The following is a 13,011-nucleotide window of genomic DNA, read 5'->3' as shown; positions in this document are numbered from 1 at the left end:
CACCTGCCGTGTGTTGTCTAGGCTGCAGACTGCAAAGAGCACGAGGAAGATGTTCTCTCATTGATAGGCAGAGAGTAAAAAGGTTTAAGAAGCAGAAGGCTGACTGCAAGTTTGAAATGAAGTTCCATGTTATAAAGAATTTGAAGACCTATGCCCAAGAACTTAAAAGGCTGATGTAAACACAAGGCATTATTGAATGTTTTAAGGAAACCAGGAGAAAGCACATCCCACACAGCTAGAACTTGGGGTTCACACAGCGTACCTGAACATAAAGCAAATTCAGTTGAACAGGATCTCTTGAATCTACGTTCTGGTCTGAATAAAAGAACTTCCTTCTCAACAGCAGTGTTTCGTTCTCGTCAACTCCTTGCTCTCTAAACGTTCGGCTATGATCCAGCCAATTTACTGCAACAGAATCAGGCACACACACCCTTTAATATGCCCTGTTGCCAGTGCTGATAGCTATTGTGAACATAATATGAAAATTGCCCTTTCCACTAGAGGGGGCATCCAGCAAATAAAATATTGCTTTTATTTATGTTTCTAGTCAGTGTTGACGGTTGCTACAAATGAGAATTTAATGAAAGAACACCATGCTGTGAAACTAGAATTTACTACAGTGCAAAACACCAGGAATACCTTTGAAGAAATAACAGCAAAATCAATGTTGCAGTACTAAATTCAGACCTACAAATCTGCACAGTGCAATTATTTGAAAGCTCACCAACACATTTGTTCCACCAAAATCAATTCTTTGCTCACTTTACTTTTCCTTGAATACATTTTGAAACATCTCCCTCCCAGTAAAAGTTAATCTTAGTCCCCAGATGTTAAAACAAAGATGTTCTCACCACTTCACATATAAAACAAGTCAAATATTGTCTTAGTCCTAACTCTAATTACACTTAATGAGTTTACTTTCAAAGGCTTAACAACCTTAACATGGCTTTCAGGAGGCATCAATAGTTAGACATTTTACTTGAATGAAGGTGTGAAAAAGGCCAATATGAAAATAAAAATACTCCCTTCCCAACTAAATTCTAACCCCACAACCAAAAAGCAACAACAACAATAAAAACTTCAAAAGTCAAAGTCTCAAAGGTAGAGGCAACAGTTTGTCTATTTAACTCAGTTTAAAAGTACAAAGCAGAAGAAGACACCATATATGAACAGATGCAATACAAGCAGGGATCAACTGCATCACACTGAAGAAGCCCAAATTGCATTCCTGTTGCATTTCTTGTCCTGTTCTGTGGAAAAACAGTAGTGCAAGAATCATCCTGGAGCACACTACTCACAATCATCATCTGTATGAAGCTTTGCCTTCAATTTTTCCATTTTTCTTTCATCACGCAACAACGTTCTATCTTTCTTAAGTGTGCCTGTACTCTCTTCTTTCTTTTCTTCAACGCTCTCCTGGATTAAAGAATATTCCTCATAATTTGTTATTCCTGGAATTATAAATAAACCCAGTGTTTGTAACAAGAATTTAATACATTTTAGAATAGGTATTTTCCATACATCAAAACACTGGTGGTTCATTTTCAAGTATAAGAAAGACACTACAGAGGAAATGCAAATCAGAGCACCCAGGCTATGGGGAACGGGATCCCAAAAATAACCTACAACTCCTACATTGGCAGCTCTTCAATACCAGGCACTGTACATTATTTCTCTGTATGCTGCATTTGCCAATTTCAGAAAGATATCACTTCTGTTTATGTATTTGCAATATACTGTGAGAAACAGCCAGATTAAGAACATGAGAGAACATAAAACAAGTAAATTCCAGAAAGGAGATGCACCATGGTAAAATTCTTTTCATGGATGCCTACCATCATTTCCTGAGAACTGAGTAATTTCAGCTTGCCAACAATGTGCAGAAGCTAGAAGAGCAGACTGAGGAATAAATGTACATACATGTATATTTATTTATTTATTTATTAAAGATTTTTAGAACTCTTGACTTGTCCTGTGACTTCTACACGAAAATGAATTGAAAAATCAGTCCACAGCATTCGTATGAGCTGTGTTGCTCTGATTTCTGTTCCACTCACCTTTCTCCACTGTTTGGTGATGCACATTTCTGTTCAATATTTGCCTATTTGACTACATTGTGAAAATTACTCAGATTGCTTTTTAAAGTGAATTAATTGCATACACTGGAATTTAGCATAGGAACATTGTAAATAGATACATTTAGATTTAGCTTAATTCACTTTGCAGACAAATTATTCCCAATCAATTTAAAACCACTAATTCAAAATGAGAACTATGCAAGGACGTAACATGATTCAAACTGTTCTGTGCTGAATGCATATTTATGGTAATCTCTGAATAACTTTATCAAAATGTCTGCTTAGGTAAATGTAAAAGCAGACTATAACCAATAGAACATATTTTAGTCCAACTCCTTCTCTGGATAGTTTCCATATGCAGCTATGTAAGCACTACAGTACTGTGACCAAACTTAAGGTTAAGGTACTGTATTATAACTCAAGTGTATTTCAGGATTAACAGCTTCTATGATATTTACATTGAGTTCAAATTTAGTTCTATTTCTCTACTACCTAGAAGTAAGCTTATGTAAGAAGCTGCACATAACTCTACTGTCACAAAATCCCGCGTCCTCAAGTACCAAATAAATCAATGTTTAAGGACATAACTAATTCTCAACTGACTACCACAAGGAAAACTGGACAATAGCTTTGAAAAGGGTTTGGTAAATGTTAGCTGATAACAAATTTCAATAGCTTTTGAACATGCACGGATTTATATGTAGCATTTAACATGCCAAATGACAAATAAAAAAAGAAATTCTTGAATATGTTCCAGAATCCACTAAATTCTTGAATAGGTTCCAGAATCTTACCTATCCTGCTGCAAATGGTAACAAGCAATTCACCAACAGTTTTGGAATCATCCACCATGACTGTCTTCACTGAACCATCCAACATACGTATTTTCTGAGGTCTCTGTTTCTTTTTGTACTCCAGTACATCCTAGGAAGTAAACAGTACAGTTTCTACGTGTTTATGGAAGCCACAACAAAAAAAAAATAATCAGCTCAATAGAGTAGATATTTGAAGTATGATTTCTCAATTTTTTATGCACACAGTGCATCAGCATCAGGAAAAGACTTAAAATTCTCCTACTCCTCTGAATGCTAAACATTTTTCTTGCTTGAAAAATCAGTCCACAGCATTCATATGAGCTGTGTTGCTCTGATTTCTGTTCCGCTCATCTTTCTCCACTGTTTGGTAATTGCTAAGTTGGGAAACAGATTTTCTAAAAACATGCTGATCAAAGAAAAAGACTTGTGCCATACCCCATTTCTCAGCATGTAATAATCCAGTGTTCTTCCAGCTTCCAGCCATATACCTTTACGAGGATCTTCATCCGACAAGAACAATCCATAGTCAGAGGCTGTGGAACAGAAGGGACAACTTATTGAAAAGTATCAAACTTCATAATACAAACGTAGTTTCAGTTAAGGCTATTCAGCTTCATACTTACACTTCAATTACATTTACTTTCTTAAACTTAAAAAAACTTACATTCTTAAACTTAAAAAGAGATATTTTTTGGTCCTTCAAAAAATATTTAGATTAGCAGCTGATATCAGAATAGAGCAGGTATAAGAGAAGACTTGAAAATAGCTTCACTAAGCAAGAGCATTTATTTCAATTGGACCATTTGTATTATATTTACAGCTAGGTCCCTCCAGCAAGACCTTTTCTGAATGGTCATAGAACCTTCTTACAGGGCCTATATCCTTGCAGATCCAAAAATGAAAATAGTTGGGATTTAATCACAGTACACTATTTTAAGCAACAATTCTATTTCCAAATATGATTTGTTTTAACCCACAACATATTGAGTTTAGGATAAATTTCTAAATCTTTTTTGGTAAACGCTCCAGGTTTATACACTGAAGAAGATGCAATGCTTTTAGACTCACATCCATACAAACTATCTCAGGATAAACCTGCAGTTATCATAAGCTAAGCATATTCCAAGCCAATTTTTTTTGAATCACAAGTAAATGGTAGAATCCTAATAGCCACAGAAGGCCAAACTCAGGCTTAGGCATCGAAGTCTAAAGTTCAGGTATTCAAACTGAAGACCACGACTGCCAACTCCAGCTCTACTAATTATCTCTCCTTGATTAAAAAGACACATGAACATTATTCAACAAATCCATGATCTCAAACAGCATAAGCTACTGTTCATCAGCTGAGATTGCTGTAGTTGTGGTCCTAACGTTTCAGCTAATGCCTGTTTTCACAAAAGCTGGTCAGCTGTGTGCACATTCTGTCCCAGCAGTGCAGGGATGGTGCCTTGTTTATTTTCAGCCATACAATCACACCCTCTGATCAGAATGTCAGGTAAATACAGCCACAGTTTTTGGACAATGTCTCAACTTCAGTGTGATGTATAACAATAATTTACACATATTCAAGAGCTTAATCAATGAAGGAATAACTGAAAGATACCAAGTTTTGAAGAGCCCTGCTCGATAAGAAGAATTTTTCCTACACACCTTAATTAAAAACCCCACTGAAAAGCCAAGTGCTCCATACAGAGATTTTAGGGACACAAATTCAGCACAGAACCAGTTATATAAAATTTTAGAATCTTGTGCCTATAAACAGCTTCTGACCTTTACAAGCAGACAAAGTGCCTTATGCAAAGCACAGAATTAGCAAGGCAGCATAGACTGCTCTAATGTTCATTTCTGGGGAATGCATCTCAGTAATAAAATAGCAGTGGCTGTTTAGCTTGCATGTGAATAACATGGTCATCATCTCTGTCCCAGTTTGCATGCTTGCTGGAGAAGTGAAATGTGTACGGCTGACAGTCAAACCACAGGATAACTCTTTCTGTTGTGAAGGTACAAGTTTGATCAGTCTGCACTGTACCACCATGAGTCTTCCTAACAGGCAAAGAAACATTTTAACAGCCACAATGAAGAGGAAAGGATATGTTGTATCTATTCACTGCAACTTCAGAAAGGTGTTCTAGTTTGCAACTGCACTACAGACATGTATAAAGAAAAAACCCTACCATACAACCTCAAGAGAATTCCTTGGCTTCTCTATGCAATTCATGATATTAAGGGATATTTTTTACTGAGTTTCATCTGAATTAAAAAGCTGCTCAAAAGAACTGCCTTGAGAGATCAGTATAGAAAAATGCACGCACTATATAAAAATTGATGCCCTAACTAGACTTCCTAAGGGCTCCTAAAATGGGTAAGCATAACAAAATGAAACTGATATCATCTGTTACTAGCAAGTTGTTTCTAAAAGTTGAGATAAGGTTTTCAAAAAGCCTCAGTTAGAAAACTAAGCAAACTGTTTTGAAGATTACATTCTGATCGCATTATACGCAGTACAGAATCAAAGGATTCCAAACAATCCGGATTTCTGGACAACTTTGGCTACATTTAAGCCAGACTTTTTTTTGCCTGAGTGAACAAAGTGCATTTTCATCTAATTTGATTTGAGTAAAACATCTCAGTGTTCTGAATACTATTTTATTTAATGAGTTTCAAACATCTTCCTTTGCAGGCTTTGGAGATGAGCAGCCATGTTTGGTAATTCTATGTTGCCCTTCCTTTGCTGAAGTACAAGTCTACCTAAATTTTCCTAGAAAGCACAGCTTTAAACATTGCTTTAAAAAGATGCTACCACAACTGTCTTTCATTTGCCTGTCAGAGAACAGAGATTTGACAAGGCTGGTGGAAGTGTGTGCACAGAGAAAATGATCCTTCAGACAGACAATTAATGTAAAAAGTCAATGTTTCACAAAAAGGAAAAACAAAAAAAAACACCTAATGTAGAAAAAGCTCTGTCTCACAGTGAGAAGGAAGAAAAAAACCAAATACATCTTTATTAACTTAAAAATCTTTCCCTTTCATCCAGAGTCTTACTCAAACAAAAACACAAACCCTCCAACCTAAAAGATAAATGGAAAAAGAATAGGCTGTAAAAAAATTAAAACAAAAATCAGTCTGTTTATTTTTTAGGAACTCACCTTGCCCCATCTGAGCCTCTGGCACTCGTTCACGAATAACTCTACAGGCATCATACACTGCAGTGGATGGTTCAAACTGCATCGTCTTCACAACATTGCATTGGCGGACGCAGATCTTCAAGGAAAGGGCTACCATGGTGTCAAGTCACTTGCAATTCCCTACTGAAGTGTCTGAAAGAGCAGTGATGCATTCATTATTGCTCAGAATTTCAACTTCATGTCTTAATGTTCTCAAACTTCTCATTTAAGAATTAAACGAGTTCACTGGAACGATACGTTCTCAAATACATTTCTACATGAACTCCTACTAGCATCATCAAGCTACCACTATCCCCCCAAACAGATATTTCTCTCGGCATACTGGAAATTCACTTTCAGAAAAGGTGTGTATCCACTCCTAAAGGTTAATATTTTGTTCAAAATATGTCAAAATGCTGCACAAGAATAGAATTTACTGTTTACATTTACTGCTTTTCATCAGCAGAAGCCAATATTTACTACTAAGAGAAAAGCAACTCCATAATTTTTAATGAATTCATTTTTCAATCTTCAATATGACATTTAATAACAAACTCAAATCATTGGTCAATTTTTCAGATAATATGCTAATTTCAAATCAGAACTGTTATTTTTCCTTCTCCTTTTCAGATCCTGACACCTGGGGACAAGGGAAACAGGAAGGAGTAGGTTGCTTTCCAAAGACAAAGGCATTTTCAGATGCGAAAATCAACTGCCTCCTATAACGATGAAAATGACTTTTCTCTCAGCTCACCTTCTTGTTAGCACTTTAGATTAACTGGCAACCAACATCTCAGAGCAATCACATAAAGAAAAGATTCACAAGTATGCAATACTGTGTGTTCTTTTCAAGTCTCTAGAAAATAAATCCATTAGATATTTTTTACCCAGTTGTGCAACTACCAAAAGCTTCAAGAAGTTATTTTTCATTTGAGTTCTATTTTAGAAACATCACTGAATTTGACAGCATTTGTCTACAGAAACAGGAAGCTACAGATGCTTTTCGCTCTGCTTCATTTTATAGATGGTCTGGGTTTTGTCTCAAGTGTCTTCCCTTGCTCTCATGACACTCCAAGCCACACTCCCATCACTGGACTTTCCGTAACTATTTCCAAGAACTCTACAGAGCTAAAGGCCTTTCTCACTTGCTGAAATGGGAAAGAACCACCATTCACATTTCAACAATGTTAAGAAAACAGAGCTCCAAAGCACTGAGCTTCTCCAAGGCACAAACAACAGACAAATCATTCTTTCTACTGATACAATTTAGGAGTCACTTTTGCTCTAAGATGTCATTCTCCACTATATTTCTGGAGCAGCCCATCCATCTGCATCTTGATAAGCAATATCATCCTATTTTACTTTTTTTAATTAGTTTCAGAACCACTCAGTACCAGTACAAAATGCCAGACTGCGTAAGATGCTAAGACTGTCCAATAAAGGGCTGAAATTTCTCTCTAAAGAGAGAAATGTGCAAGAAGCAATGTGAAGTGCTTTCCAAATCCAAGAGTGCCTGACAAAAACCTGAATTTTGAGCCAATCATTCTAAGTGAAGGTCTGTAAATAAATGAAGATCTTTCCCTACTAATGCTTAAAACCCTCCAAAACAGTCCAAGACTTCAAGATTCAACCATTCAGAACAGTAGCAGCACAAAATAAATGCAGAAGAAAAAACTGCTCCCTCCTCTGTCTGCAGAGGAATTTAATGCAGCTCTCTCTGGACTCTCCCTCTCCTATTTGCTATTCTTCTTTAAAAGAGTAAGAGATATAAACTGACACGAATGAACAGAAGTTCACAAGAAATACAAAAAGCTCCCCTCTCCTCCTCTGCTTTTTTTATTGCACCCGAAGGTGAGACTCATAAGCCACCTGTATTGCATCTCAAATCCTGAGCGGATATCTTGTTCAAATATTGCTCCTTAAAGAAGGAAGGACCAAAATGTATTGACAGTCCGGTCTCCTTCAAACTCAATGCTCCTGTTTTTGGATGTCCCAAAAGATACTTTATTATGAAAAGAGTATGAAGGGACCCCTGTTGGCTTCTTCCAGCACTGTATCCTCAAAAATCAAAGACAGGTACTCATCTGTCACCTTCAGATTACCCTCAAGCTCTAAATATCCCCACCTGGTTTTCAGCAGGTGCTGAGACAGTTTCCATCTTCTGGCTAACAGCTCAAACAGGAGAGCTGCTTTTTCTAAAACAAAATCAAAAACCCCACCCTCCGTATTCCCCGATTCACGCCACATTTAAATATTTCTCGGTGCAGGTAATGGACTCCCTCTTTTTCCTCCCCAATATTACTCACTTTCAGGAATAATGGACCAAAAAAACCTACAGGATTCTTTTGATTTAGGAATAAATGTTTTGCCTTGTATACACGGTAAGCAGAAGAGCAGACAATTTCTAAATCAGACCATGACTGATCTGTGCTTGCAAGGCTGGAGATAGAAATTTTAAGTTACGGACCTGACAGGACTGGGAGAGGTAATACAAGCTCCAAACACAGCGAGTGAACCCAGTTCTAGCAGTATGTATTTGGAGTGTGAACACCAAGGCTTGGAGCTGAGTCCTCACACAGCCTGTGCTCTGGGAAGTCCTGACCAAACAGGAGTATAACTAGTGGCTGAAACACAATAAGCAGGTGTCCTTGTGCCCAGAGATAGCTTGGACAGACCATGACAAAAAGCAAACCTATTTCAAGTGTAACAACAAATATATTGCTAAAGACTGAAAAGACCCACAAGTGAGGCAGTGTTAAAGTTCTTCAGAGAGCAGTAACAGGCTGTGGGGATGCCTGCCATTCCAGCTGCAGTTCAGCACTGGTAACTGCTATGACAGCCTGCTGCGTTCCAGCTCCAGAATTTAACAGCTGCCAACATTTCTGTTTGCACAATCACATTCACCCAATTCTGACACTTTTTTTTTTTTTTCCTGCATTGGCCACCATATTTAAGAAGACTCATTTCCTTAGTTTTGACAGAACTGGGTTATGGAGTGATTATCTAACATACCTTGCCAGAGAATCCAATGCACTAGTCATCTTCAGCAGTGGAACAGGAGCACCAAGTGGCCAAAGGATAATCACCCTCATTGGGTCTCACTTGGGCCCCCAAGAGACCAGCAAGTCACTAACTTGGGAGGATAAAACTTGCAGCAGGCACCCATGCTTCCATTTGCACTAAACTGAATTTTCAGCAAATGCTACTTTATCTTTCCCAAAAGCTTCTTCCTTGAAACAAGTTCATAAAATGCTGTTCTACTGATTCAGTGATCTGATAGAAAATAAGCCAGAAGGCATAAAGGTAACGAAGGATAGCAAGTCATAAGGCAACAAGTCAAAAACAAATATAGTTGTTAAGTCCCCTTAAAATGCCTCCAAATTAACAAGAACAAAGTCAATGTCAAAACATACCCACTCTCTTCTTCTACTGGAAATGCATTTGAAATGCTTCTCCCTCGTGGTATCAAGTAACAAATACACAAATTCCACAGCATGTTCCCTGAGAAGCTAAATGGCAACCGAGTGCCCAGCTGTGCTGGACAGGGAAGGTAGCAGTGGCATTAAGACTACCCCATCAGCTGCTGTGCCAAGAAACAGAAGGGGAAGTGCAATTATCTCAAAAAGCATTTTACAAGGGCTCTCAAGAGACATGTAACCCAGGATAAAAGGCTGTGCCTATGAATATTGACAAGAACAGAAGTTTGCATTGTGTAATTCAAGTAAAAATCAACCATCATCAAGCTAAAAGCATACAATAAAACAGTCGTATGATAGCTTACGAGATACATGAGCGATTTACAAGAAATGAGATTTACAGGGGTAACCACTTAGCAAATCCAGCGTTCCCTGATCTGCCTCGCTTCATTTGTATCATCCCTATCCCCATGCCTGGGGTGTCTGGCAGTTGAGGAAATACATATATTTTGAGCTACACTGCTAAGCAAACAGAAAACACAGATCATTTATTTTCTTACTTTATAAGAATTAATACTTTTAATACTATCTCTGGTTAATGTTATGATGATATGAACACTCCTTTGCTTTCCATTTCCCACCCTTGCTAATGGAATGTTTTAAGTGAAGTGCAAGTCAAACTAGCTGCATTTCTTCAATAGGCAAATGTGGAACAACTAACATTGACATGTCAAATATGAACTACACCCATCAGCAAAGCTGCCACTGTCTGTGCTGTTGGTGAAAAACAAAGCTCTGCTATGATTTTGCAGCAATCTGTCTTCCTGTAGATGTTCCTTAACTCATTCATTTAAGCTTGACCAACACATATCTAGGTCATAAGACTCGCAATCTAAAAGCCTACATTTATATATATTACTATAGGCAAAGCTATGCATTTTTATAATAGAGTAACTTTCTAAGAAAATCCAGTGGGTCAGAAGTTCTCTATTCATCTTAATACCCTTGTCACTGCCTTGGTGGCACAAGGCACCAGAAATATAGGACATGTTACTTTTCAAGTGTTCATGACAGCTGAACATCTAATTCTACTGCAACATACCGAACATTTCTTCAGTGGGTTGGTACCTGTTAAGATCTTAAGCAAGAAGTACTCAAAACCACAAACCTTGTTGTAATATTAACCACCTACCTTATTTCCAAAGTTACAAACATAAATCAAAGTGCCATCTTTCACAATCAGTGGCGGGACCACAGGGCAGGCAGAAAGATGGTTGTGCAGGTGTTTAGATTAACAGAACTTTACTACAAACTCAATGATACTTTAACCAGTTTGGTCAATGCTACTGTTGTCATCTTTTGTACTTATCCTGCAAAAGGTCAGGCTCCGCCAAACTGCTCTCAAAGATGCCGTTAATTTTCTTAGTACACTAGGCAGATTCTCAGTAGGATCACTGTATAGTACCTGTCTGATATACTGTGGTTGTGCCTTGCCATTCATAGAATTGCTCAGGTTGGAAAAAGACCTTTTAGATCACTGAGTCCAACCACGACCTAACCAAACTGCCCTAACAACCCTCTGCTAAATCATGTCCCTGAGCACCACATCCAAACTGTTTTTAAACACATCCAGGGATGGTGACTCAGCCACCTCCCTGGGCAGCCTATTCCAGTGCTTAACAACCCTTTCTGTAAAGAAGTTTTTCTGATACCCAACCTAAACTTACCCTGTTGCAACTTAAGGCCATTTCCCCTTGTCCTGAGAAATGGGGGAAACGCATTCCCCTGAGAACACTGTAGAGAGGTGCTTCAGGAAGAATTATCACTTACATCCAAGTAACTTACATGTCTATGCTGAACTCAAAGTCCAATTAGTGTTTCACTGGTGAATTTAGAAGGGAGCAGTACACACTATTCTGGCAGCCAGAAATAAAAGAGTCCCAGTTCTCTTCAAATTATCTTAAAGATGAGAGGAACAACAGTAAACATTAACTTCTGTCCTATGAGTACAAAGGTATCAGCTGTAGAAGTGATCAAAAGTAGACAAAGTCTCAGGCACTGTACGCTGTCTGGGTTCGCTAGTCAGAGGTCTTTAAGTAAGCAAACAAAATAACTACAGGTCTTCCTTCCATCACATAACATAAAGGTCACTTAATGCTATTCCACAGAATATTCTTTATTCTGTGCTTGTAAAACGTACATGGACAATTAAGTGCAAGATCTTTTACACATTCCCTCCCCTAAAAAAAGACCCATTTAACCACAGGGCCTATATACACACACACATCACGTTCTGATAAGCAAGCTTGCGTTTAAATCCTTCAAGAATATCAGCAAACTCACAACACTTACGTGCAGTGTGCAAAACTAAGTCTTAAAAATAGGTAACTTGAAAAACAGTAAGCTAAAGGTGAATGAGGGCAAGCTTAGGAAGCTACTGTAAAAGTAGCCTTTAATTATTAGCAGGCACTGATCATGTTTGACTGAAACAAGCTCTAGTGTGGAAGTCCTTAGTCTCAAGAGGTAGAAGCCTTGACACAGCAGTCAACAACTAAACTCTTTAAAAAGGGCCTCCAGGCTTTTGTTCTTATTTGGCAAGAGCAGCACAGAAGAAAGCTGAAATAAGAGAGTATGAGTTTTCTGCAAGTCAGAAGAGGTGAAGCAGCATCCTTTTGCTAGGTTCCTCTGTAAATGCAGTGCTTCCCCTTTAGGCATGAGACCTTTTAAGCCTTGCCTGGTAGGACAGCAATGAAGATGCTCACAGATGCTACCAGTATAACTTTTGCAGTACTGAGATATGTGCACTTATTTTTAAAGTGAGGAGGAAAAAACAAACAACAGCCTGCTTGAGGCACTAATCTACATTCGTAACAAGAGCCACAACTTGTTTGAAGTCAGATACATGCTTAATTTTGAATATATTTCTGGGAATTTAAAAGCACATAAGTGAATTTAAAAGGACAGAATAAATTAAGATAATGATTATTTCTTTCTCTATGGAAGAATTAAAGCAATGCAAAACTGATTTTCCACGGCAGATTTAATTGTTTCAAGCATTCCACCCACATATTCTAAATCACACTGACAGTAGGTCGAACTACCAAGTGGGCTGCTAAATCCAGGCTTGCAGAATTCTGCATATTCACTCCATTTTCAAGCGATGAAATCCATGAAATTTTGAAGAACGTTCTTAAGCCTTATGTCTGGTTGTGGTTTTGAACAGACTCACTTCAATGTTTTGTTTTATTGCATTTATTCTAAGTCAAAGTTCCGGCTTTATCTGCCACTTCTTGACAACCTCCCCAAAGTAGAATGTGATAAACCAACTTGTCAGAGTTGCTAATATAGTCATTAAGTGATACAGCCAGGATGTGACCTACTGGATTCATCTAATAGGTCTAAATATTATTCCACATTCCTTGATTCTTTTTCAAGTGGAATGAGGGCACTACTTGCCTTCAGAAGCAGCTGTGCTACATGGAAAACAAAAACTGAATCCTGTGATGGGCTGCATATGGAATAGTTCTCTGTTCTCGCT

At 37.9% G+C, this 13,011-nt stretch overlaps 1 protein-coding gene across 1 annotated transcript in view; it reads right to left on the bottom strand.

Moving 5' to 3' along the window:
• The window catches only part of TLN2 (talin 2), a gene marked incomplete at both ends in the record, with an annotated part of 86,611 nt that extends 80,436 nt beyond the window's left edge, over positions 1-6,175 (bottom strand). Inside the window, 5 exons of the mRNA XM_079540742.1 lie at positions 263-405; positions 1,299-1,451; positions 2,873-3,002; positions 3,329-3,426; positions 6,040-6,175. Coding sequence (XP_079396868.1) covers positions 263-405; positions 1,299-1,451; positions 2,873-3,002; positions 3,329-3,426; positions 6,040-6,175 — 660 coding nt within the window. The remainder of the gene's footprint in view (positions 1-262; positions 406-1,298; positions 1,452-2,872; positions 3,003-3,328; positions 3,427-6,039) is intronic.
• Positions 6,176-13,011: the final 6,836 nt, after the last annotated feature.

This window comes from Tetrao urogallus (genome assembly GCF_951394365.1).
Source record: "Tetrao urogallus genome assembly, chromosome: 11".
Classification (NCBI taxonomy): Eukaryota; Metazoa; Chordata; class Aves; order Galliformes; family Phasianidae; genus Tetrao; species Tetrao urogallus.
Note: the sequence above shows the minus strand (reverse complement) of the source record. Positions and strands in the feature narration are given on the sequence as shown.